At 40.1% G+C, this 27,766-nt stretch overlaps 1 protein-coding gene across 2 annotated transcripts in view; it reads right to left on the reverse strand.

Moving 5' to 3' along the window:
* The window catches only part of SCFD2 (sec1 family domain containing 2), a 303,862-nt gene that overhangs the window by 246,820 nt on the left and 29,276 nt on the right, over positions 1-27,766 (reverse strand). For both annotated transcript variants that reach the window (XM_006113517.5, XM_075930434.2), the window contains exon 3: positions 17,560-17,687. In XM_006113517.5, the coding sequence (XP_006113579.3) occupies positions 17,560-17,687 (128 nt within the window). The remainder of the gene's footprint in view (positions 1-17,559; positions 17,688-27,766) is intronic.

Below are 27,766 nucleotides of genomic sequence, written 5' to 3' on the forward strand. Positions count from 1 at the left end.
ATTATTTTTATTATTTAATTTCAAAGACCTCTTATGAAAAAGAGAGGAATGCAAAGTGATCATTAATTATTTTGAAAAGAAGGTGGCTGTTAGAATTGGACTCTCACCAAAACCTTGAACTATATGAAAGTATGCTTCCGGATCTGAACAGACTATAACAGTTTGGCTACAGAGACTGCAGATTTACTTCTAGTAAAAGAGAGAACTATACTACTTCAAGGTTGTGATGTCAATGACATTATCTACTTCCACTGGGCTTCAGTTTCTTTACTTGTAAGCTGAAGTTAGTAGCTTAGCTACCCCATTATACAGAACTGAGACATTTTTTAAGTGAGTGCTACTCTACCCATATTTTAGATTTACACATCTATGTAGAAAAACAGGCATGTGGACAGCCAAAGGGTGATTACAATGTGAGTCTCCCACAGTAGTCCCTGAGGAAGGGAACTGTAGCTAGGTAGAAAGACCCAGTAAGAAGTTTTGTTTTCCTAAAGAAAAGAAGGCAAAAAAGGCAGACCAGATCTTGAATCTTCATTAGAACATAAGAACGGCCGTACTGGGTCAGACCAAAGGTCCATCTAGCCCTGTATTCTGTCTACCGACAGTGGCCAGCACCAGGTGCCCCAGAGAGGGTGGACTGAAGACAATGATCAAGCGATTTGTCTCCTGCCATTCCTCTCCAGCCTCTGACAGACAGAGGCCAAAGACACCATTTTATCCCCTGGCTAATAGCCTTTTATGGACCTAACCTCCATGAAATTATCTAGCTTCTCTTTAAACTCTATTATAGTCCTAGCCTTCACAGCCTCCTCTGGCAAGGAGTTCCACAGGTTGACTACACGCTGTATGAGGAAGAACTTTCTTTTATTAGTTTTAAACCTGCTACCCATTAATTTCATTTGGTGCCCTCTAGTTCTTCTATTTAGGGAACTAATAAATAACTTTTCTTTATCCACCCTCTCCACACCACTCATGATTTTATAAGCCTCTATCATATCCCCCCTCAGTCTCCTCTTTTCTAAACTGAAAAGTCCCAGTCGCTTTAACCTCTCCTCATATGGGACCCGTTCCAAACCCCTAATCATTTTAGTTGCCCTTTTCTGAACCCTTTCCAAGGCCAAAATATCTTTTTTGAAGTGAGGAGACCACATCTGCACACAGTATTCAAGATGTGGGCGTACCATAGTTTTATACAGGGGCAGTAAGATATCCTGGGTCTTATTTTCTATCCCTTTCCTAATAATTCCTAGCATCCTATTTGCCTTTTTGACCACCGCTGCACACCATGTGGAAGTTTTCAGAGAACTGTCCACGATAACTCCAAGATCTCTTTCCTGATTTGTCGTAGCCAAATTAGCCCCCATCATACTGTACGTATAGTTGGGGTTATTTTTCCCGATGTGCATTACTTTACACTTATCCACATTAAATTTCATTTGCCATTTTGTTGCCCAATCACTCAGTTTGGTGAGATCTTTTTGGAGTCCCTCACAGTCTGCTTCTGTCTTGACTATCCTAAACAGTTTGGTATCATCTGCAAACTTTACTACCTCACTGCTTACCCCTTTCTCCAGATCATTTATGAATAAGTTGAACAGGATTGGTCCCAGGACTGACCCTTGGGGTACACCACTAGTTACCCCTCTCCACTCTGAAAATGTACCATTTATTCCTACTCTTTGTTTCCTGTCTTTTAACCAGTTCTCAATCCTAGAAAGGACCTTCCCTCCTATCCCATGGCCATGTAATTTACACAAGAACCTTTGGTGAGGGACCTTGTCAAAGGCTTTCTGAAAAACCAAGTATACTATATCTACTGGATCCCCCTTGTCCGCAAGTTTGTTAACCCCTTCAAAGAACTCTAACAGATTAGTAAGACAGGATTTCCCTTTACAGAAACCATGTTGACTTTTGTCCAACAAATTATGTTCTTCTACATGCTTCACAATTTTATTCTTTACTATTGTTTCGACTAATTTGCCCAGTACTGAAGTTAGACTTACCGGTCTGTAATTGCCAGGATCGCCTCTACAGCCCTTTTTAAATATTGGTGTCACGTTGGCTACCTTCCAGTCATTAGGTACGGAAGCCGATTTAAAGGATAGGTTACAAACCACAGATAATAGCTCAGCAATTTCCCATTTTAGTTCTTTTAGAACCCTTGGATGAATGCCATCCGGTCCCGGAGATTTGTTAACATTAAGTTTTTCTATTTGTTCCAAAACCTCCTCTAATGACACTTCAATCCGGGACAGTTCCTCAGATTCATCACCCACAAAGGACGGTGCAGATTCAGGAATCTCCCCAACGTCCTCATTTAGTTTCTCTGCAATGGCTTTATCGTCTTTGATTGCCTTTATCGTCTAGGGGACCCACAAGTTTTTTAGCAGGCTTCCTGCTTCTAATGTACTTTAAAAACATTTTGTAATTTCTTTTTGAGTTTTTGGCTAGCTGTTCCTCAATGACTTAGAGAATAGTTAGAGACAGTACACCTCAGGGAGGAGAGGCTGTGCCCATTTTAAGACAGGGTGGATGATCCTTTTTAGTTTTTGAACTTTATGTTAATAAAAGTAGATCCTAAGGCTGTAAATAGACTTGTGAAATGCTTTCCCCCCCCCCAAATTGTTGAGGTACCAACAGGGGAAAAAGAACTCTCAGTGCTGCAGAGCTCTCTCTGCTAAGGTGGAGATATTTGGAAGAAGACTGTACTATTACATTTACGTTAATAAAATTATACATTTTCCTCTGCATGTGCTTTTTAATCACAGTTTTAAAACCGACTGAAGTGTAAAAGCTAGAGTTGCAAAATTTAAAGTGTAATATAAGTATTAATTTATGTCTAAAATGACTGAAAATCTACAACATAGCTTGGTTGAACCATCTCCTAGATTGGTCTTAGAGAGATGAGTTGAATGAAAAAATGTGTGCCGGGAGAATTTCAGGTGGCTTTTTAAAATTTACACATCCTCATTTAACATTAAGTCATGTGTTTTCAGACATTCTTGAGTGCCTCATCACGTTCTTGGCAAGTAGTTCCAAAGACAAGCAGATCACCGCAGTAGGTCAGTACATTATTCACAGGACTGATTATCTGTCTGATGATGCTTTGGACAATTTGCACAACTGAGAATACTAAAAGAATCACTTTGGGGATGTTGCAATCCAATATAAGTGGAAACCATGATGACGTATATGGATTAGGAAGATAATTTGTATTGCTGTAAATGCTTTTTGCAATAAGGTCTTGATTCCATGTCAATTAAAAACAATGTACAGTTCATCCAGATTGTCATATGATGGTCCACTTTGAATGTGACATTTGGAGACTACATGACCTCACAAATATGTATTGCATCTTCATTCAGTGCTTTGACGACATCTACAGCTTTAGGACTCATCAGAATAGATCTCTCTCAACTATGTCTTGCTCTTGTACTTTTCTTGTTTCTTTCAGATCAGTCCTCTCATAGAAAAGATAATTTGTCTGGGTGCTTGGGCTGCTAGTGCGGCTCTCACCTAAATCTGGAAGTCCTTTACTTTATCCCCAAGTTACGAAAAATGGCTATGTACTTACTAGGGATGTAAACGACTAGTGGAGTAGTGATTACCTGATAAGCAAGGCTTGACAAATTATGCAAAACCCTACTTGCCAGACAAAAAAGGGACTCGCCACCCCCCCCAAAAAGTGTTTTTAATGGCATAAATTCCTAATAAGAGTAAGAACAGTAATTACGAATATGTTAATAAATATCACCCAATATTACTAATATATTCATAAATATCTTATAAACCTCTACCTTTTCCCTCTGCTGCCATGTCCCCTCCCCTTGCTCCATCAGCTTCCCTGGTGCCTGCTGTCCCCCAAACCCTCACCCTCCTCTGCTGTCCTGACTCCTATCCTTCTCACTGCCCTCAGCCTTCCTGAGACCTGCCCCCTTCCACCAGCCCTTCTCTCCCCCCTGTGCCCACTCCTCCAGTAGCCCCACTCTGATCCTGTGAGCTACCCCTCCTCATCCACTCTCCTAACACCTCCCTCTACACATCTACCCTGCCTCTCTCCTCTGGTGCTGGTCCCTCCCCTGCAGGTGTCTGCCCTCCTGCTTCGCCCCCAGAATCCCCATGGAACCTGCACCTTCCCTTACCTCTGCACCCTCCTAGTGCCTCCCTCTTCCCTCACTGCCCCTGCCCCTTTGCCCTCTTTTTCCCTAATGCCCACCCTCTCACCACGCTCTGTCCCCGTTCCCCACATGCCCCTGCGCCCTCACACATGCCTTGCTCCATCCCCGCCTCCCTCATGCCCACCCCTACTTGCAAGCCTTATCCCAGCTCCTCCCCCTTCCCCTCCTCTAATCTCCAATGCCCTTACCCTTGCCTCTCCCAGCATTGGAAGGAACCTCAAAAGTCATCATGTTCAGTCCCCTGCACTCATGGCAGGATCAAGCATCATCTAGAGCAGTGGTGGGGAACTTAGGCTCGGGGGCTGGATGCAGCCCACCGCTTGCCTGGATCTGACCCTTTGGGCTCCCTCCGCCAGCACTGTGGAGCCCACACTGGCACTCCAGCCCTCTGTTGTCCCTCCATGGGGCAAACAAAATCTACTAGCCTGGACCCCATTAGGCTCTGGAGTGAGAGAGGAATGTGGAGAGTGTCTTTCTCCTTCTCTGTAGGGAGCCATATCAATGAGGGTTTGGTTTATGTGGGGGGTTTTTGGGAGGGGTGGGTTTTCTCACTGGTGTGTAGCCCCCGACTGATTTTTCTGTGGGTCAGTGGCCCTGACCTAGACCATCGCTTACAGGTGCTTGTCTAACCTTCTCTTAAAAATCTCCAATGATGGAGATTCCACAACCTCCCTAGGCAATTTATTCCAGTGTTTAACTACCCTGACAGTAAGGAAGTTTTTCCTAATGTCCAACCTAAACTTCCCTTGCTGAAATGTAAGTTCATTGCTTCTTGTCCTATCATCAGTCTTCTCATGTTCCAAAGAGTACCATTTGGGGGACATTTCTGTTTCTTCATGCATATCTTGATATTCACAACTATCAGAAGGTTAACATTTCTCTATTGTGTTGCTCTGTAAATCCGAAGACATAATTTCTGTTTCATAAATTACATTTTGGTGCAGATTTTTTTGCAAATCTTTTCTACATTGAGTATGGTTTGATTGCTCTGCATCTTCTTACAGACTGTTTACCTCATGTAGTTTTAGTACTATGCTTTTTAAAATTAGTAAACTCTTCTTTCTCTTATCATTAGTATTGTCAGTGACTATGTAACATTCAACATTTTCAAGCCACTGATGCCACATAATAATTATGTGGAGGTACTAATTTAGTTCCTTGTCCTTTTTTGCTGAACAATGAGATTTTTCTTTTTGTAAGAAAATGTACAATAAAAATAAATTACTAAAAAGATGTAGCATACTTCTCTTGATCCAATGAATTAAAGGAACACAGAAGTGTACCTGAAATGATATTGTGCCACATGCAGCAGAGACCAAAAAAATGGCTATGCACTGATTTCCTTTTTGTAGTCACAGTGGTGCCTATTGTAGCCAATTGGCTTTCATGTGTCTACCGTTGCTTAGTGGATAATCTGTAATCACTGTTGGAGGTACTTTTGGACACATCTTGTCTGTCTTAGACCTCAAGATATATACCTAAAATAGCCTCAACATGTTATATGATGACCTGGGGTTCAAAAGTTTCTTGTAGATAATGGCATGTATTACTCCCTTCATAAACATTAGAATTTGTCATCCTAATTGTAGTGGGTTGAAGCTATGTATTTCTGATAATCCAGTACCAACTATTTTGGTATTTTTAGTAGGCAGTATAAAACACTATTTTGTCACTTTTGCTATTTTTAAAGACAATCCAAAATTCAAAGGAACTACATGACAAGAATTAGAATACATGGAAGACAATGCATGTTTAGTTTAAACCCTTGGACTTCCTGCAGCTAAAATGTGATGGATACAGATCAGCGCATGAATATTTACCATGACTAATTATAAGAAAACAGGCCACAAATTATGTTAAGTAGGAGCGAAATAATAATGAACTAATACAATTTTATTTTATTAACAGACAGACTTCTGGCCTTAAAATCTGAGCCTCTGATGATGTTGATATTCGCTATTTGCAATTTTACAACAATAACATAATAAAATTGGATTTAATTGTAGCATTCTTACAAGATCAACACACTTCTGTTTCTTTTAACTTTTTTGAATTATCTTTAAGCTATAATAACAACCAGTCATATAAAGAGACCTGCCTATGAATTCAAATTAAGTGTTTGAGTTTTCTGTCTACAACAAAAATGGAGACTAAAAATATAAGAGCTTAATCCAAAGACTCCAGGTTTACAAAGAGGCTATTGTCAACAAACTCCCTTGTTAAAAGGAACAACAGTAAGGTTAGCCAAACAGTACAGTTTCTATGTGCCAACCATAATTTAATCAAAAATAACATACTACCAGTATACTGCTGTTTCGCATCATAGCACTGTATTCCAATAAAGTCTCAATTCCATCTGCTAATGGTTTTACAGTAATAAAGGGCAGAGTAAGTGAGCTATGAGGCACAAGTATGATATGCCTTATAATTTTTTAGTGCGTGAATTGTTATCCAACTTACATCACTGTGATTTTAGATGCTCTAGGTTATTCATTGAGTAAAGATATGACTAAAATAGCTTATTTGAAACACTGAAATATAGATTAACCTGTGACTTCTGCAAAAGAGATGAAGCAGCATAATAAATTATATAGGCTATAGTATGCACTTTTTGTAATAAAAGCACAGAACTGGAATTTCATTGTAAATGGAATCTTTTGTCTTATTTTCTTATAAATTATAATGAACCTTAATATCTCCCCTTCCAGGGTAAATGAATATCGTTAAGCAGTTAAATATACTTAGAAAATAAATTATTCAGCTGTTACATAAGATGAAGAAAAAAGGCAATTCCAATATTTACCTGGTAGAGTAGTATACTAAAATATTAGGGACGAAATTCCACTCTCACTTACACATCTTCAATTACATTTAGCCTATGAATATTTATAAAACCTTTAATGTTCAAGATACGTATTTTTCTGAACAGGAAGAACTGATTCCCTCTCTGGTTCATCACCACCTTTTCTAAAATGTTGCTGCTAACCTGCACTGGTTAACATAATTTGATTAAATTTTGAATGTATTTTTCCATTACTCATTTCAGCCTCCCTACTAAATGGAGCAAATTTCCTTCAATACCCTCTGCTCTGTAGTTAATATTATTTTTAATTACTGAGAACCTTTCCACCACCTCCCATATGACTTATATCTGTTGTCCTGTTAACAGAACATAACAATTATGATGATCTCCTAAGGTACCCAGTGTTGTGAGGCACCTCACCATCACCTGCCATTAGTGAGAAGGGGTCTTTTCTGTGCTTAACGTGGAACACTCTCTGAAACCACAGAATAGAATTGCCACCTTCCAAGCTTTGCTTTCTCCATACAACTACCGACTTCTCTATACAAGTAGCAATGGTCTTTACACTAATCTCCAAGTTCTTGGAGAGCTTCCTGAAATGACCTGGTCCCTTATCCACCAAACAATTACAAATGACCAGATCTTCTGTCCTCAAAGGAACATTTTCTCCATTTTTCAGTTTTGCTGGTCACCAGTATCTAGGTGCAGACTTTAAGAACATATACACACATACACAAATATGTAGCTCTTTACATAGCATTTGTACATGCATGTTGCAATAATACTGATGGCAATTGTGATACCACTTTTTGAGACCTCATATGATATTTGGTGAGTAAGAATGTGCATGCCAGACTCAAGAGACTCCTATAACCCCCATGTACTCACTCTGTATTCCTTGCTAGGTGGCTTCTAGAGCACAGTGGAGATGGTCCACCATGTTCTGAGGACAACATAGGTGGAAGGTAACTATTTCAATGCCCTTTTTGGACAGGCAAGTAATGACACAGGTTGATAGATCAACATTAACTGTCTCAATAGACCAGACTTTAACCAGATATGTCAGACTTCATCAAGAATTTTTAAATGAGGAAGGTCAACTATGCATGGACCAAAATTGCTATTCCACCTACAAAAAAACTTCCAAGATTTGAGGTTACTGTATTTTTCCCCTGATCTGAAAAAGAACAAAATCTAGTGAACAACCATTTAAAGATTTTTCCCCCTAAAATACCTTAATTTAGTAAATCTATCAACCTTTAAGCCCTCCATCCAGATTTGCTTCTTTAAAATAAAGACAATTACCAAGTTTTAATCAAGCCAATTAAAATGTGCTAAAGCCTGGATTGAGGGATAGCTAGCTAGTCAGAATTTGACTTCAACTCTTTCATTAATAAATTTACTACCACAAACTTCCCACCATTTTTGTTGCAGAGAACTAAGATACAATCTCCTTCACAAGCGTAAGAGTGGTAAGCCTTGTTAGTCTGTATCCACAAAACAACGAGGAGTCCCATGGCACCTTAAAGGCTAACAGATGTAATTGGGCATAAGCTTTCATGGGAAAAGACCTACTTTGTCAGATGCAGATCTTCTTCACAAACAGCTTTAGAGCAGAAAATAGAATTTCCTATTTAAATGCCTGTAGATGAGGAAGGACCTTAGAATCCTGTTCCAATAATCATGTGGCAGGCTCTTCTTGTTCTGTGCTCAACCTATGAACTTTGTAGAAGGAAGCAGCATATTGGCTAAGTAACATTAGTATAAAACTGAGCGCTATGTTGCTACAGTGTGTGGGGAGCCACCGGGTGCCACACCCCCCTCCGTAGACAGGTGTGACTCTGATCCAGCAAGTAGGACAGAAGATTTTATTCATTAACAGGGATACAGTGTAGCACAGTCTTGTTAACACAGGGACCAGTCAGTACAATGCAACCTAGGGTGAGGGGGATCCAAAGCCAGTGCGCTGGGTCCCCTCCCTACATCCACAGCTAGCCCAGACTCACATTCTTAGCAACCAGTCCCAGCCTTACGGGAAGCCCTGCCTCCTCCTTTGTCCAGCCTCCCAGGCAAAAAGGTGTCACCTGATTGCTCTCCCCACCTAGGCCCAGGTTACAAGACAGCCTGAGCTATTGTTGTGTATGTGCTAAGATGGGGCAACTGGAGCAGCCTCCCCCACAGTGAGAGCCACCCCTAACCAGACACCGGTGTAGTGCCCAGAGAAACTGAGGCACACATGCAGAGTTATAAAAGGACAGTAGGAATCACACATAGCATAACAAAGTAAACCAAGTGAATACAATCCTCACTTCATCACATCTGTTCTGATCAAAGTTCGTATTATCAATGCAAAAATTTAAGACCATTTTCTAATCCCACTTTTTAAAATCACAAGAAATAGCATATTAATAAACATATTGTTATTTATAATGTAATGCAAGGAACTGTTTAAAACATCTGCTTCCTATTCTATATCTGCTTCAGATTTCAAATACTTCATTTCTCCAACACAGAGAAAAGTTGATGGTCTACTTTCCAAATAGAGTTCCAGATCAATTTTTGACAGGGAAAAAATAAAATAAAACCAGGCCAATACTCATCCCCAACTTTCTCTAAATTACCTCAGAGGCTATTCTTTCATGTTCCCAAAGGCCAGGACAAATCTCCATGCACTCTCCACTCCTACCTAAAGTTTGTAACTTCAATTCAAACCTTACACAGGGAGTTACCACACTGGTTCAGGGCATTACAATATTTCCTCCTCCCCCTTCCCCCCACATCTTTTACAAAACCTGATTGCTTGGCTACATAGTTAGTGTAGGTCTCTCCTGGGCTCTTTAAAAATGTTAAGACTAAGACTTTCAAAATGCATTATGCATACTTTAATAGCAAGACACCGAGAAGGCTTTCTTCCCATTAATGAAGGTTAAAGTAACGGCAGAAAGTACTTGGTTTCTGTTACTGTACTGGTGTTTCAACTTTAATCATTCACTCTGTCAATAAAGGAACATAATAAAGGGATTCAGAGTCAACCTGGATTTCCTATCTTCTTTTAAAACTGCCAAACAAGTCTGTTTTTGAGACAATAGGAAGATATTTGTAGCAAGGTTTCTTTTACATATTAATACCACAGCTTTCAAAAACAGAATCAAGGTCAGTCACAGTCAGAGGATCACTAAGATATACACAAGATTAGCAATGGAATCAGAGAAGAACTTCTATTGAAGTTGAAAAAGCAGCAATATTTCTCCTCTGGTTTAAGTGGGTTCCTAACTCCAGAATGGAACTCATAAAATATATCTGCACCTGTTACTGATCATGAATAATACTCAAAGTCCGTTAACTTGTTTTTAACTTAAATTGAGCAGAAGCCAGTCGCATGAAACATCAATTCCTAAATGACTGCATTCTCCTTACATAACATAAAGATCTTTAAATACAGTACCTCCAAAATGGTCTCAGCAAAGGTTTTTTTAAAACAGAATATTTTTAAACTGCTTAATTTATATTTATGATTTTTTATAGAAGCTACAATGTGTCTGTTGCACCAAACTACAGAAATAATGGCTGTCATCTGCACGCTGGCCAATCAAAATTGCACTGTAAAATAGTCAACTTCTTTTGGCATTTAAGACTATTTCTACTCTACAGCAGCTACAGCAGCACAGCTACACAGAAGTACTACAGCTGCACCAAGTGAAGATGCTAAAATTTGACAGGAGAGAGCCCTCAGTGATTTAATAACGCTGATCTAAACAAGAGCCAGTAGCTATGTCAGTGGGACAAGCTATCGTGCTGACATAGCACCATTCACACCAGTGCTTTAGTTAGTATAACTTCCATTGCTCAGGAGCATGGATTATACACACCCTAGAGCAAAGTAAGTTATATCAAAGTAATCTGTAGTGTAGTAGACAGACTAACGGTGCTTACCTAATATACACACACAGTTGTTTGAAAGGCAGCATGAAGGCATTTCATTTTCCTTTCCTTTTTATAAAATAAGTATCATAGTATTCCAAAGATTTCAATATGCACGGCCCTCAAATATTTTATGGAACTCTAATAAAAACAGACCAACCAAAACAACAAGTTCAGTCTTGCACCTGGATATTACAGATTAGCTGGAACTGCTCCAGAAAATACATCCAACCAGAAGGAACTAACTAGAGCAACTCCACCAATCTTCTGATCTGTTGCCACAATAATAATCTCGTCCCCAAGGTTTTAGTTCCACCCTTTGAAACACACTCAATATTCAGTGTTACAATAACTAGCAATCACAATGAATAAATAATTCACAATGAAAAATACAAATAGAAAAAAAAATTACAGAATACCACAGCATATTAAATCTTCAAATACTAAATAACTATTTTTTACACGTGGATTGTAAAATACTTTAAGATTGTTAGTATTAACTGCCAAACCATTGTTCTGTATACATTTGAAAGTTTGTCTCTTTCATTAACTAAGTTGGTCAAATATAAGAGAATACCTCACCCATCAACTCTAAAAACATTCGCAAATAATCCAAATATAGCAAAAAATATTCAAAATTAAAACAACAGTCCCAATGTAAAATAGTACCTAAGAAATCAGTCTACCTCCTTCAAGTCTCATCTCAGATTTAATCTTAGGAATTCAAATATGCTCTTTGAGATACAAAGTCATGTGGATAAAAGGAAATCCCATTTCCCTATTCTAGCATTTCCTAAAAACCACACTTGGCTCCACTATGGAGAAACAAGGCCAACTCATACTTTTAGTGTATATCAGGCCTTCAAGGACCCGCTCTTTGCTCTTTGTCTAGTTCTGTGAGATGGTTCATCAGGTCCTCAAGTTTTCCTTAGACAAAGTTATCTGAAGTTCATCCAGATGTTCCTTTGAAGCATCAGTTCTTTGGGCAAACATTTCTGAAGTATTTCTAGCAAGTCAGCTGGATGTTGAGCTGGACATTGAGACCAGGCAGGTTGATTTAAGGTATGCAACTCGAGTTACACAAAATGTGTAGCTGGAGTTGGCTTACCTTAAACTGAGCTGTGGCAGCGTCCACACAGCAGGAGGCTGACAGGAGTTCCCGTTGGCTTCCCTTACTCCTCGCAAAACAAGGAATACCGGATGCCAGTGGGAGCTGCCCTCAGCATTTGATTCATAGGTCTACATTAAACCCACTAAATTGAATGCTAGAAGACTTCCGGAGGGCTGCTCTTCTTCGTAGTGTAGACTTGCCCTGAGATTGTAAAATTATGGCACCACATTTATCTTTGACCATGTGGCTAAACTCACCCAAAAATGGCACACTCTCCAAAGATCTCTTATTCACACCTGGAAGCCACAGCATAAGGTGACTGAAACATTCAGAGGAGAAAACAGCAGACTCTCAGTAAAATTCCTCCTCAGTAGACATCAGGAAGATCTTGCCCCCTTGCAACTATATTTCTTTCTGAGCTTCCAGAAAATGTTTAGCAATGCTCTTCCCATCTCGCTGCACCTTCCCTGATGTCCTGGCCTCTTACAACAGTCTCCAGATGTTCCAAAGGCACTCTCCTCACATTTGATGATACTTTTGCCAGCAATAATGTTATATAGCTAAAACAAACCTTAAAGCAACACTCCATACTTTGCCTAGTCAGCTCAGCATTATGCCCTCAAAGTGGTTTCTCACCACTTCTCTAAAGCATTAGTCCCTAAAAACCTGTTAAAGTGGTAGAGTTCAGAGGATAATTTAACCTATCCTTCCACTCCTTTCAACTAACAAACTGCTGTAATTCATTCATTTGTAGCCTGGGGGCAGTTTGTATAGGAGAGTCATTATTCCCCACCATTAGGGATTTGTAAAGGAACCAAGGTTGAGTCATTAATAGGAAGGCACTAGCTGTCCAGTCCAGTCTTGAGAGTTCAGAAGGTAAAAGTTATGATGAATTTTTAAATGAAAGCTTGGAGAGACAGTAGCGAGTCCCCTGTAAGCGGTGGAGCTTTTGCTGGAAAATGACATCATATGGGGGCACTGGAACATTATGCATGCAACTGAAAAGTAGCTTCCAAAGTTCTCCAATACTTAAAGTAACAAAGTTTAGGGCCAAAGAGGGCTACTGGATCTCGTCTGAGCTCCCAAATATTACCAGACACCAACACCACCTACCACTCACACAATAAAGCAAACAACTGAAACTAGACCAAAGCAGTACAGCCCACAGGAGGTTAGCAGGCACTGTAGAGAATAGCAGGCACTGAGGTCTGCCAATGCCCAAGTCTCTACCATGCCAAGGAATTGATAAGCAGTAGATGTGCAGGGTCATATCTGGAGTAAACCTAAGGTTTCACTTTATCCCTGGGTGAGGTGCAGAAATATATTACAGGTAATTCTAGCCAATACATTAGTTTGGCTTCAACTTTGCTTTGAACATCAAAGAAAGTTTAACAAGAAAGGGCTTACCTGACATTTAATAGGAGGATATGTAGGGGTTAATAAGGCATGAGTACAATTCTACATTTGTTTATGAATAGTAATGTATATATAGCCTGAAAATGGTGCTGTTGGTTCCTGGGATTCTCCTAACCAATCTTCATCTTTATTGTTCATTGACATTATTAATGCTTAAAACTTCACTGGGGTTTAACTATTAAAATTAAATTCGGAGTTTCGTAGTATTGAAGGCTGACCACAGTCATGGATGCCAGCACCAGTGAGATTCAAAGGCAGTGCCCAAATTGTGAGATCAGACATCTCTCACATTCACACACCCCTTCTTGGCTGCTGAAGAGTAAGGAGCTCCTGTTCCCCCTCCTCTCTCTCTCCTGGCAGTGATGCAGAAATCTTTCCCTCTGTTCATCCTTGAAGCTTGAAGAGTAAAGGAAATGACACTGTCAGCAGGCGCAAGCACAGTTACAATGACAACTTTCTTCCACTGGTTTCATAAGAATTCTCACTTGCCTCCTACCCCAGGGCAGGATTGCTGATGGGTTCTTCAGCAACCCCACAATGGTGCTGATCACTCTGCAGGATACCCGGTATAACACAGAACAAGCAGTGCTCCTAAGACAGGTGCTCTGCTGCCATTACATAAGACCAATCAAAGAAAGGAAAAAAGGTGGTCTAAGAAAACATGAACCATGTACACACAATGGCATGAAAGTGATTTGATTCATTGCAGTGAGTGATTAAGGATATTTTCTCTACCCATATTAAAGAATGACAGAACTGCTTATAATCTGATACAGGCCTTCTATGCTGCCCATGTCAAACATGGAGGTCTCAGAATTACCAACTGGAATTTAAAGCTTTGATTCCAAATGTATTCACTCCTTATGTCAAGCATAAAAAGTTTTCATCTTATGACAACTGACTTAGGTAAAAGTGTTAGAGATTATCTTCATGCTGGAAAAGGATATCTATGATATTTCACGAGGCAGAGCATAAAAATTCTCAAGATATGCCACTAAATATTGACAAGACTGAGGTGCTACTCCTAAACAGCAGATGGCAGTGCAGAATCCATTGGAAAATACCAATATCTGCAGAGTCCAACTTTGACAAAGAGGATGAAGACTTAAAGCCCCTCTATCTTCTCTTCGGCCTCCATTTCCCCACATTTCAGTCATATTGAAAGTAGGTGGCCTTTCGACTAAATAAAGGCATCTGGCAGAAAAGAGAATTGTTTTGTCCCAGGTAAAGGAAGCAACTGATTTGCTACATGCACCTTAATTTCTCACTGCCTTAAGGGTTTTAAAATATTCTATAGATACATTTGGCTTTGTACACTCTAAGGATATAGTACAGTTTCAAAGTTTCTTTCAATAGTTATGCTTCATTGAACAATTTTAGTCCCTGACATTTGGAACTGTTTCCTTCACTTTCCAATGAAAAGCTAGGGTTTCTACAAAACCATGCCCACATACATACACTTCTGCCTTCATGCCTAGCTTTTACTTGTTTCTCTTTTCTTTCCATTTGCAAAGCTGCCCAAAGCTTTTCTTTGTTGCTCTTCCAGTTGTGAGCTGATGAATCCACTGTTTAAAACAATAAATGAGACTTATACAAATAGTAATTTATATCTGTACTTCAAACAGCATTTCAATTACGAATAGCATTTCATGCACGCTCATTGCCAAAACAAAAAACAAAACCCTAAGCAATAAAAGCAAATGGACTCAACAGATTAACTCAACAGAACCCACTTAATACCAGCCCTTACAGGAGGAAAAGCTGTTGTGGCACTACTTTGGCCTAAATCCAGAAAATGCTTTTCCTTGCCAAGAGTCTCACTGAAATTCCTGCTCACCTGACACTAGACATTTAATCTGAGAAAATGGGAATTGAGAAGGGAGCACAGAATGAAGGCAAAGTTATTGGTTTATTAGCAATACGAAGTGTCAAAGATTGCTAATGGATCATGGAGTTTCAAATGCAAAAGAAACCACTTTGAAAAACAAAAATTAGATCAGTTATAAAAATCAATACCTTGTATCACACAAAAATGAACAAGTCATCCTGGCTCTCTCTCATCATCTGAGGTTATTTAAGAAAATATTCTCAATTTACTGTGCCCTTTTTTCTAAGTAGATTTCTTACAACAGCCCTACCATACTTGCCATCTTCCCACTTTCAAAACATCCCAAATTGCAATGTACTGTTTTGACAGAAGAGTAACATCTGACGAAGTGGGTCTTTGCCCATGAAAGCTTATGCTCCAATAAATCTGTTAAGTCTGTAAAGTGCCACAGGACTTCTCGTTGTTTATGCAGATTCAGCCTAACACGACTACCCCTCTGACATCTGTTTAAAAGGTAAAGCAGGTGAGTCCTCTCTCATAACTGAAACATCCAGCAACAACATGAAGTCATGCAAAGACACACGTCTGTTCATAGTCTTATCACTAGGGTCTAATATAGTGATGAGATGCCCGGAGATATTTCATTCATTCCACTCTCTCTTCAGCCTCAGGGAAAATTTGGGGACCATCACAGTTCTTCACCTCCTTGATCTAGGATCTGATATTTTCTCTGGTCCTCTGCACTGAAGCTGTTCCCCAAAACCCCCATCTAGGTTCCAAATGCTCCCCACCTAGGCTGGTGGGCAAATAGGCTGAAGATTTTAGTGCCCTTCCTTCCATTCCCCCTTTCTACCCCCAATCCTATGGAGGGTTCAGAATGCTACCAATGGTGCTTCTCCTACGTATCTTCAAGATCTTTAAGGAAATCCTCAAGACATGAAGGTCTTCTTTAACCTCCCTAAAATATATCCCTGGGTTCAGTATTGATGGGGTTTATGTAAAACCTTTCTAATTGCTTCCTAGCTTCTCCAAGAACTGGAAAAGGACTTTGTCAGTCTTCTCCACTTGCTATCTTCACCTGTTCTATTTTTCCCTAACCTCTTTTTTGTTTCTTTTGAACAAAAGAAAACAAGAAATATAAAACACAGCTAAGTATGTTAGTAAAATGCTATGGCTGTTATTTAAACAGAAATTACACATTAAAAGAAAACATTACTATTTGCATATTAACATTTCCTCTCAATATAAATGATTAATAGTCTATTAATGTATACTTTAAGTATATCAGGTGCATAATGAATATATAAGAGGGGTAAGTTAATACTAACACAAAAATCTTCCGTTTTTGTATTTCATAACTTGTTTAAGTATGTAGGCCAACTATTAACTTCTTTCATTTCCATTTTTTTGTTTTGATCCAATGAGAATTATGTACTAAAAAAAGCTGCAAAAACTCTATGTCCTGTAGCTAGCATATTTCTAAGGATTACAACTCTAAAGACTTATTAAATATTGTTTTCAATTTTTGTGATGTGGCCTTGCTACACAGAACATTCAGTTAAAAGAAAGAGAGAGATTAGCATAGATTCCAATAGTTCTCCTGCTAGCTGTTTGCGTATTGAGAACAGGATCTCAGCAGACTACTCTCTGTAAACATGCCCCAAATTGTCATGCTTCATAGTAGAAAGGCAAGAGGTAAGATTAAGCATTTGCATCAGTGTATTTATCATTTTCCACGTAACTCTCTCAATATATCGGTTTTTGAATCTTAAAAAAACAAACAAAACAAAACAAAAACCCCAAAGCAACTAATTTTTTTCACCACTACATCGTGCTTAAGCATCAATCGTTCTCATACAGCAGGATAACAATTTTAAGAACAATATTAATCCTTTAAATCAGTGACCTTCAAACCACAGGGCATGACTTCTGGTGCAGGAGGGAGCAAGGAGAACTGTCTGGGAGGGTGCAGTGGGGTCCAGGCCAATCCTCACAGGAAGGGGGGGCAGGGATGGAGAACCATTCAGCCCTGCTCTGCCCCCACCTCAGTTCCAGCCCCGGCCACACTTGTAGCCCAGGCTTCACTCCTGGCCTTAAGACCACCAGTCCCCAGCTCCCAGCCCCACAATCCTTGGGTTCCATTCCCAACCCAGGAAAGTGTGGACACATTCCATTGATAAGGGGGGATATGAGAAAAAAAGTTTGGGCCCCACTGCTTTAAATGCTTGAGACTGAAGGAAGTATGGATGCTGAAATATTCCGCATTATAGCTATGTGATAAAGGGTCTATCATAATGCTTACCCATACTCATCTTAATGGGCAAGTTTTCTCGGCTTGCAGCCTCCACCAGGTGTCTCCTAACTTCCATCACAGCTTCCTTTTGTCTAAGATTCATTAAGGACTCCCAGAGCGCTTTGGCAGCTGGATCACTGTAAAAACAAAACCACAAGAGGGTTTACACTAAACATCTGTTGCATAATGAAATAAGTTGAAGGCAACATTTACATTTTAAAATGTGTGTTCATAGGTAGTAACTTGTATGAGATGGATAGTCAGTAGACTCAAGATTAACTTTTAAAAATAGTTACTGTGATTCCATATGAAAAGCATATATTTTCTTGCTACAAACTTGCATTACAAGAGACATCCATATTTTCATAGATAATCAACATAAGCTAAAACTAACAGGACAGCCCAGATGGAACCCTTATTGTGCACTTCGGCAATATCAAAAATGCTTTGAGGTTTTTCAAACACTGCAACTGAAGTACAGATAGGTTCCAACTCTAAAGTTGGCATGTGGAGCTTGATGCAAACATTCCTAAAATTTGGGAGGAGTCATGTTTGGTACATTCGGTATTGTCTCTTAGGGCTTTATTTATTGGCCTTATATTTACATATAAAAAAGAACAATCTGCTATAAGGCTTAAACGTTTTAAGTAAATGTACAGAATGCTAAAATTATTTGCAGTTGGATTTTCATAAAAGACACCTAATATTTTATTTTGCTCATCTGCGTTCATTTTCTCATCAGTATTCTCCCTCACCCAAGTTATTGTATTGGGCGAATGGCTCTAGTGTTTTCTCTGGAAAAATTTGCCTTAGGCTATGTCCATGCACATTTGATTCATTGGGTTGGTTTTTGTTTGTTTGTTTATTTCAAAAAGCTTCGTTCTGTATTCTCTCAGCAGATTTTTTTCCCCTCCTAAATTTCCTCTAGAGTCCCTTACCACAAATTTTCCACATGCCAGAAACAACAGTTATGTTAAATCCAGCATAACATCCCCCACTGCAGGTGAGTGTTTCCAAGCCCCTCTATTGGCAGCCCAAAACCTCTATTTGGATATGGCAGGGAAGATTGGGATAAGTGGCAGATGAGAAGGAATTTAAATCTCTCCCTCAGCTAACCAGGGTAGGGCAAGGGAATGTATTCTGTATGAGGCCAGGTCTATACTATGCAAGAAAATCAACCTAAGGTACGTCAACTCCAGCTACTCTGTTCTTATAGCTAGAGTTGCATATCGTAAATTTAATTTCTGTAGCGTCCCCACTATGAGAGGTTAATAGAGAAACTCTCCAGTCAATTTCCTTTACTCCTCATGATCCTGTGGAGTAATGAAATCGATGGGGGCATCATCAGTGGTCAATTTTGCAGATCCTTCCTAGACCTACTAAATCGAACTCTGGAAGATTGCTCTCTGAAACATCTATCTTGGGGTAGGCGTAGACCTGGACTGAATGAGAGTGCAAGCATTTCATCCCATGAATATGCCTGAGAAAGACTATCCAAACTAAAGAGCAGAGAAAGACTGGAGTAAATTAGGAAATAGTCTCGCCAGGGAAATAGCAGAAGACCCATCACATGTAGAAAGTGGCCTTGATAAAGCATTAGAAAAATATATGTACAGCACAATCCTCTACCAGCAGAGAAATTGATTAGATGATCTAATGAGTCTCTTCATTTTCAAATTTCAAGGACACTATTGCATCTCTCTCAGGCCAACGAGGCTTGGGGGACGGCTTCTTCCAGAGACCACCCAACTCTCTTGTGTCACTTACAGTTGTAGCACCAGACACTCCACTTGCAACGGCAATCTGAGTGCCTTATTTCGCTAGCCAGCCCAGCACCAGATTTTGATCTCGTCACACAAAATGGAATACTTTTTGATACAAAGACTGGAATTCAAAATAAATCAAAGGTTCCGAAAGTAACTAACTGTATTCTTCAAACACAGTTTCCTTGAACTAATGCAATGCTGTGTTGCTTTACATTTATGAATACTGGATTGCTTGGGTTTTACTGCTGAAATTCCTTCCTTCTAATAATTATCATGCAAAAATGTAACTGACTCTGTTCAGACCACTCATAGAGCATATCTATCATTCATGTCTATCATTCTAAACCAGGGGTCAGCAACCCTCGGCATGTGTGCCACTGGTGGCACGAGCCAATTTTTTACTGGTACATGGGGTGTGAGCTCAAGCCTATTCCTCCTCCCCCACACAGCAAGAGCTTGTGCTGCCGCTTGAGTCTGGTGGTTGGTGCGCAGCCACAGAACCAGCTCCAGGGGGCAGGCGGAGAGGCTGCTGATTGGGCTGTAGGAGTGGCCAGTGTGCAGCCACAGCACCAGCTCTGGGGGGAGGGCAAAAGGCTGCAGATGGGGCTGTGCGCCAGCCAGCAGTCGGTGTTCTTATGCTTCTCCGCCTGCCCAACTCCATTATAGAAGTGAGCCGGTGGAAGCAGCAGTGAGCTGGTGAAATCATGTGTGCTGCTGCTGGGTGCGGGGGAGCTCAGCTGGGCAAACTCTGGTGGCAGGGGCTTGGGCTATGTCGCTGCTCCGGAGCCGTGGTAGTGGGGCAGAGGCAGCCAGGCAAGCCAGCAGGGGATAGTGGCAGCCCGTGTGTGACTGCATGAGGTGGGTGGGGGAAAAGAGTTGGTGGGTGGGTGCTGGCATGGGGTGAAGGTGGAGGCAGGGAGGTAGTTTGTGCTGTGAGATCAGGAAGGTGGGGATAATTAGTTTGTGCTTTAGCTGGGAGTTCGGACAGGACAGATGGCTGGTGCCTGCTACTTCGAGAAGCAGGATTTTATCCCAGCCCCCACATGGGCTGGGGGGAACAGGTTCCATGGGGTGGGTGCTGGCATCTGTGTGGTGAGGTGGAAGTAGGGGACAGTTTATTTGGGGTGTCTGACGGAACACTCAGAGGCCTGTGTGCTGCTTAAAGTATCAAACTGAGCCCAAGATGGGAGAACTCAGCAAGGCAAAACAAGGCCAAGAATCACACTAAACAGTAAGATCTGCTTCTTTATTTATTTATGAAGCTGCTGTAAGTAGAATTAGTATTTACTTTTAAAAGTATCACCAGCACTCTGACCTGTACAAAGAGATGAATAAGTTAAACCTCAGCAGACCATTTCTGAAAGGTTGCTGACCCCTGTTCTAAACTGTTTCTGAGGGTTAGGTTAGTACAAGTTATCCTTTGATCTAGTTACAACACTTGTACTCTGCAACATACAGGGGTTCCTAAGCCTCTTGCCAAACCATGGTAAAGCAGCCTTGGTTGGACATGATTTTCTCAAGACTTTTTCTGCAACTTTGCTGTATTCTCATCACATTATAAAATGAAATCATGCTGTAACTGGGTCCCCAACATGTAACTTTATGGGAACCCTTCTGCAAGTAATCATTTACAGTGGTGCTTATGAGGTGAAGGTTGGCACTCATCTCCCTTCCTCCACTGCTCTGCTTGTTTTACCCATTGTCCCTCATATTCCTCCTTACCACTACTTTTCACATCTATTTCTCCTTTGTGCCTCAGTTGTTCTATGGGCCCATCTACAGTATACATCATGAGAGGTTTTTACATCATTTTACTGAAAACATTGTTTCCCCTGTGCTGATTGACTATTTGATCCAATAATCTTCATCCTCACAGTCTCTTCCATTCTTTGTCCCCCATCTTCGTTCCTCCCTCTGACTGATTTTTTTAGCTAATTCCTTTCAGACTCTGTATTACCAACCCCAACCATACAAATGTCATAAACCAGACTCAAAATACCAGGAAATTGCATTAAGATCATGGATTTTTTAAAAGATAATACATTTTGACGGTCTTTTTTTGCCTTCTGGTTTTTGAAACTTCAGAGTTCAGATTGTCATGGGCTTTTCTCCACAACCATGAGGCTAGAAATGTTCATTAAAAAAAAAAAAAGTAAGCTAATGTTTTCACACTATCACATGCCTCCAGGAGCTTGGGCTTTAATCAATTTAGCAATAAAATTGTGAAACTTGGCAGAAGTGCTGTCTCTCCTTCTCTCCCACCCCTTCACTATAGTGCATATTTAAACATAACATATGAAATTTAGAAAACCCACCCAAAAAGCATATCTATTAAAACAGTACACATGGAACTTCCACATTGCTTTGTTCTCTTCTTTGTTGCATATTTTTCCCCTCACTCTCTGCCTGGTTTGTCTAAGCAGAGTGATCTAGTAGGCAGAGTGCCGGACTGGCATTCAAGTGACCTGGGTCCTATCCTGCTGCATGATCTTAGGCAAACACAACCCCTCTGTGTCTCAGTTTCCTCACTTGAAAAATGGGGATAATTATACTGACCTCCTGTTGTAAAACACTTTGAGCTCTACTGTTGAGAAGTGCTGTGTAAGAACTAGATATTATTTAGATAACCGATTTAAAAAAATAAAAAACATGCCCAGACTTATGGCTGAGCCAGACTTGGGTACTACAAAACAAACACAGACCTCTGTTTTTTCAGCTATTTCTCATAGTGTTCAACCCAGTGAGATTATTTATATATATTATTTACTCTTGCTGGTATAAGTTGTGGGGCTGAGGATTGTTTTAATGTGCTAAAACAGAAAAAAGAAAACCCACAAGTGTGGTGAAGTCTTATTGATGACCAGGGCGCCTCATATTCCCATGTGCCTGGAATTTTCTACAAATTACAATGAGTATTTCCAGACAAAACTCTGGTTGAGCAGGAAAAAGAAAAAGAGGGTAAATAAAAAGGGATACCATAGGTATTATTTCTTTTTTCTGCTGATGTACCAAAAAAGTACCCAAGCTCTAGGTCTCTGTGTGCAAATATTTTAAAATACAAAAAATGAAATAAGAATCCATAATGCAAAATACTTCATTGCTCAAGGACTATGCGCTCAAAAATAATCCACTTAACGATTCAGAATGCCCCATCAAAAATATTCCTCAACCAAACATCCCCAATTCTTCACATCATCCCATCTTGAAAAGCCTGAGAAAGCAAATAAGTATGCCCTGACCGTGAACAAACATGGACACTAGGGATATATCTACATAGTAGTGTAAAGCCTGGGTCTGAGTCCAGGCTCAAGCCAAACCCCACTTGCATCCACGCTGCAAATGTGCTAACCTAGGGCTCACACCCAGAGTCCCGGGTCCCGGCTTGGTAAGCTGGGACCTTTCTGTGTGCAAGCAGCCCCAGTTTGATTTGGATCCTGGAAGTCCTACAATATATCCTAGAGTTCCTCGTGGCAAAGGAGCAGTGCCGCAGGCAGCCAGTGCAGTGGCCAGAAGTGCCATTACCTTCCTAGCAGAGCATGCTCCTCCTCCTCCCAGCTGTGTGAAGCTTGCCCAGAGCATGGACACAAAGCTAACAGGAAGAAGGAGATTCCCAGGTGAGGATAGCGGGGGTCATCCCTCTGCTGTGCTCTGCTGTGCTAAGCTTGGTTCCCACTTTGTTCTGGGCTTGCAATGCTGTGTCAACATAGCCTATCAGATCAAAGGTACAAGGGAAAGTCAGCTCCAGCAACTAGGATTTCTGCAAAGAAAACTCAGCTAGGTGCCCCCTTCCGTTCTAACCAAACAGCAAGTAGCTCAGGTACCACTGCTTTGGCTGCCAGGCACCAGCTTTTGATTGGCATGCCGGTTTCAAAAGGGAACCTTGCAGCTCCAGTCAGCACCACTCACTGAGCTGATAAAAGTCTGGTCAGCAATGTAGCAGGGTTAAAGTAGGCTTCCTGTCTGCCCTTGTTCCACACAGCTCCTAGAAGAAGATGGTCTGTCTGGCTTCTAAACACAGGGGCAGTCAGAGGCTCTGCATGCCGCCCCTAGTCAATGGGAGCTATGGGAGCGACACCTGTGGATGCAGGCAGTGCAAAACTCACTGGCCACTGGGCCCAGGAGCTGGACATGCCAGCCACTTCAAGAAGCTGCTTGATTTAATTGCTGCCTGGCCAGAGCCTTTTCTCACTCAGAGCCTCTACCTTAGCCCACCTCAAACCCATCATCCCTGGCCCCGGCTGAAGAGCGGAGCCAGCAGCCCCGCTTCCAGGGAGGCTACTCGGCAGAATAAAGCTAAAGCTAAAGCTTTATACTACAGAGCCCACAGCGTATAAACTGCTGAGATTTTCTACAGTCACACAATTACCCTATTATACACATTTTAACATCCCTAATGATGAGTGGCTATGTTTCAGATAACTAGGGCTCCCAATTATTTAGGGCTTTCTAAATTAAAAGCAACATCTTAAATTTCACTTGGAAGCTATCCAGGATCTGATGAGGATTTTGGATTGCCAATGTATTCCTCTGGGGTTAACAAGGAGGCAAATGTATATGGCATGACTTAACATTTCCAAATGATGTTAAGGTTCATCTTTATGCATAGTACGATAAAGCAGTCTAGCCTCAAAGACAGATCACCCTTGGTCTCAAAATGTGCAAAATGGAAAGCAAAATCAGGAATGCAGAGTCTTTTCCATTTCAGTTCTCTGGACTGAAATAGGCTGGTGAGCCCAATCTCCTGGTTTCACTAAAAACCTTTGGACAGCCAATAGCATGATTCAGTTTACATGTCTAGAAATGCTAAATAAAAAATTTGCAACATTGCTTCAAATACAGTTATCCCAAGTATATACAGAAGGCCATGTATTTCCCTATATAGTGAGATTACTGTGAATACTGAGGTACAATAATGTAGTTATTTACAATAAAACTGGCAAATTTTTAAGAGTGAGCATTGTACTCTCTGCTCTCCCACCCCCCCTTAAAGAGAGATTAAAATATTAAATAAAATTAATCAACTTGATTTCCAAACTAAGAGGGGGAAAAAAGAGGAACATCACCCTCCAATTTTTTAAATTTTTACGGGATGGAGGAGAAACTGGGCACATTTCAGAAATTTAGGCCTAGATACCAAAGGTAATTAATTAGGCTCCTTGCTTGCAGTGAAATCAACAGAAGTTAGAAGCCTATATAACTTTTAGTATCTGATTTTTTGCGATTATATAATTTTAGGGAGGAGGACAAAAACAACTGTAATGTATGTAAAAAAGCAAACGAGTGTGCTGTGCTGCTTTCCTGATGATTAGTTATGTTCTGTGCTTTATGAATGAAAAACGTATGAAGCAGATAACCAGGAAAGCTAGCCAAGGCAAAGTACACATACAGCAAAAATGTACCAGTTTTAACAAATTATATAACCAGCCAAAGAATTTTCTCTATCTTGAAACACCATGCCTTCGGCCATGCATAAAACTATAAGTGGCAATTTTAAATAAAATGAAAGTCTTCATTTTTACTATGTTAGCTTATCGCTGTAAAGCCCATAGATATACCAGTAAACTAGCATCTTCCTGGGAAAGAGGACTCCACCCAGAATGCACAGTTTTACCAATCTCTATCAAATGTCTCCTCAAGATTTTAAACTATTCTTTTATACAATAAGGATGTTCTATCAGTGAACAGCTTAGCACCAAAGAGTAATTCCTGTCTTTCACCTGTGCTACTTCAATCCGGATAAAGCATTTGAAAAATGTATGGCATGCAATAAATATCAACTGGAGTTTGCTTGAAACTAATAGGAAATGCTCATCATAAGATAAAAAGTGAGTGTTTTAATTTATAAAGAAGGTTGTTAAGGAGTGAAACATGGGACTGACTCAATGAAGTGCAAGGTAAAAAAACTGAGTGCAAAGACAACAAACAAAACATATCCCATGGATCACCAATACCCAATCTTTCAAAATTAAACTGCTAATATATATTGTTTATTCATGACACAAGACCAATTTACTTACATACATTTTAGTAGGTCACATCACTTCTTGTTAGTGTGACCTAGTGTGCTAGAGTTAGGACAAACTACTTATTAAAATAATTTTAACAGAGAACAGCTCTGAGTCTCAGTAGCCAAAATCATTGGTTTTGCATTATCCATCATATTTCAGCAAGTGCTAGTCACTGACTGGTTGAAAGAGTAGCACAAAAATGTTCAGATGTACCTTCCTGTACTTACTTTTCCTCCCTTTTTATTGCAGCTTTAGGGAACCATTTCAACTTAAAAAAAAATTAGCTCCATAATTTCTCTAGTGAGTATATATGTAATTATTACAATAGTAAACGGCATGGGAAAGGGTCTTTCTTTCCTGTTTGCTCCCTTTGTAACTCAGACAAAGTTACCACATTGTGTTTTAGAATCCCACACTAAATGACACAATTAGTCAAAGCAAAAAATGGAAAAGCAAGTCCCTCTCCTCTCACTATCCTCCTTTTCTCTGCCATACCGTAGTTCTCTTCTCCTTTTTCTATCTTTGGTTCCTTGTGGCGTGATTGGATTTTAATGTGAGCAGACAGGTCATCAGGGCCTGGGGAAGGACATGAAGTCTGTTGCCCGCTGTCCCTGCCTTGCAAGGAGTGCGTGGAACTTAAATAGTGAGCAATCTGCTGTTCTGAACAGCTGGCGGTTCGCTCTAAGTGCTGTGTGCCCCTTGCAGGGTGGGAGAAGATTTTGCACATTCCCCTGTCCCCAGGTGCTAAGTGGCCTGGGGTTAGGGAAGTGACAGGACGTCCGCAGGCTGGATCAACCTGCTTAGCGGGCCAGATCTGGCCTGTGGAGGCTCTCTTACCCACCCCTGCTCTAGCTCCTCCTTCCCTATTTTCTGACACTTTACATAGCTGCATATGTTATCGGAAGCAATTTGTCAACCACAATGTTCATAATGTACTTACCTGACTATAATGGATTTGGTTACAAAAGCAACCAAAATATAACTTATATTTTAATATTCTTAAAATTAATCAATTCTTTACATATCTAGAACCTTACATTCAAGGAACCATAAATCACTTTAAAAATATTAACTCTCACAACAACCCTTTTTACAGAGAGAAAAAGGACAGGCACAGATGTTAAGCAACTGATGAAGGCCAAAGAGAGAGATTGACAAAAGCAAGGAAGAGAAACCTAGATTTAAATGTTGGCCCCCGTGACATCTATTTATGTTTGCCAAGGATTTTACCCAAGAGATTTAAGGTTTGTCTCTTACTTTTATCATGTGGTCTTGCTACCTAATATATGAGTTATCACTGCTATGCTACAATTCCACATTTGTGCTTGTTTTAAAAGTTCCCATGGAGTTATATGGTGGTCGATCATAAATCCTGCAAAACGAATATGTAACATCACATTCACCAGGTTAAAAAAGATAGCCATATATAACAAGAGTTCTCAGAAAAAGCAATGTCATTTGATCCTTGTAGAATACGATTTTTTACTAAAACCCAAGTTATTGCAAATTCCTATTTCTTAAAGAGCTTCACACATTTAATAGAAATGAGAGGTGAAAATCATCATTTTTTATATTACATTTGAATTGCCTATCCAGCTTATTTTACATGTAAACAAGGTGTTTTTTAAAGCAGAAAACTCTTGGATATGACACTATATCCATGAAAACATGGTGGGTTGTAACAGAAGTTAAGCTGTTAAGTTTTATACTTCATGCCAGAAGATGCTAATGTTCACCTCTAATTTGGGGATGCCTCATGACTGAAGTAGCAAAACGAACTCAGAAGCGGATATTTAATTAGACTGAGAAACTTATCAATACAACAGAGTTCAGATACGGAGGTATTGTACTGAAACACTTGCCATTTCAATCACTCCTGCTTAGAAAGGACTAGTCTATATGTCCTCTTACATACGTATTTTAAAACATTCCTTTCCTCTTTGAAAGAGCATTTTCCCATTTTTACATATTATGAAGGGCTACAGTGATCATCTAGTGACTCTGGTTTCCTCTCCTGCACAACACAAACATATTTGTTCCCTAAATCAATTCCTGTTCAAACTATAGTGTGCTTTATAGAAAAACCATCCACTCTTAATATTAAAATTTCCATTGATGGTGAATTCATCACAATCCTTGGTAAATTGTTTCAATGGTTTATTGTCCCCAGTTAAAAAGTTGCACCTTCTAGCCTGAATTTCTCTAGTACCACTGTCAGCAATTAGATCTTATACCTTTGTAAACAAGACTGAAGAGCTTTTTAGCACCATACAGACACTTACAGACTGTGATCCAAGTAAGAAAGATTCTTTATCATAAACTAAATAGAGCTCCTTTTGCACTTTAGGACACAGGCTTTACACCGAGACTACGTCTAGACTGGCATGATTTTGCGCAAATGCTTTTAACGGAAAAGTTTTTCCATTAAAAGCAGTTGCGCAA

This window comes from Pelodiscus sinensis, chromosome 4, assembly GCF_052426305.1.
Source record: "Pelodiscus sinensis isolate ZL-2025 chromosome 4, ASM5242630v1, whole genome shotgun sequence".
Taxonomy (NCBI): domain Eukaryota; kingdom Metazoa; phylum Chordata; order Testudines; family Trionychidae; genus Pelodiscus; species Pelodiscus sinensis.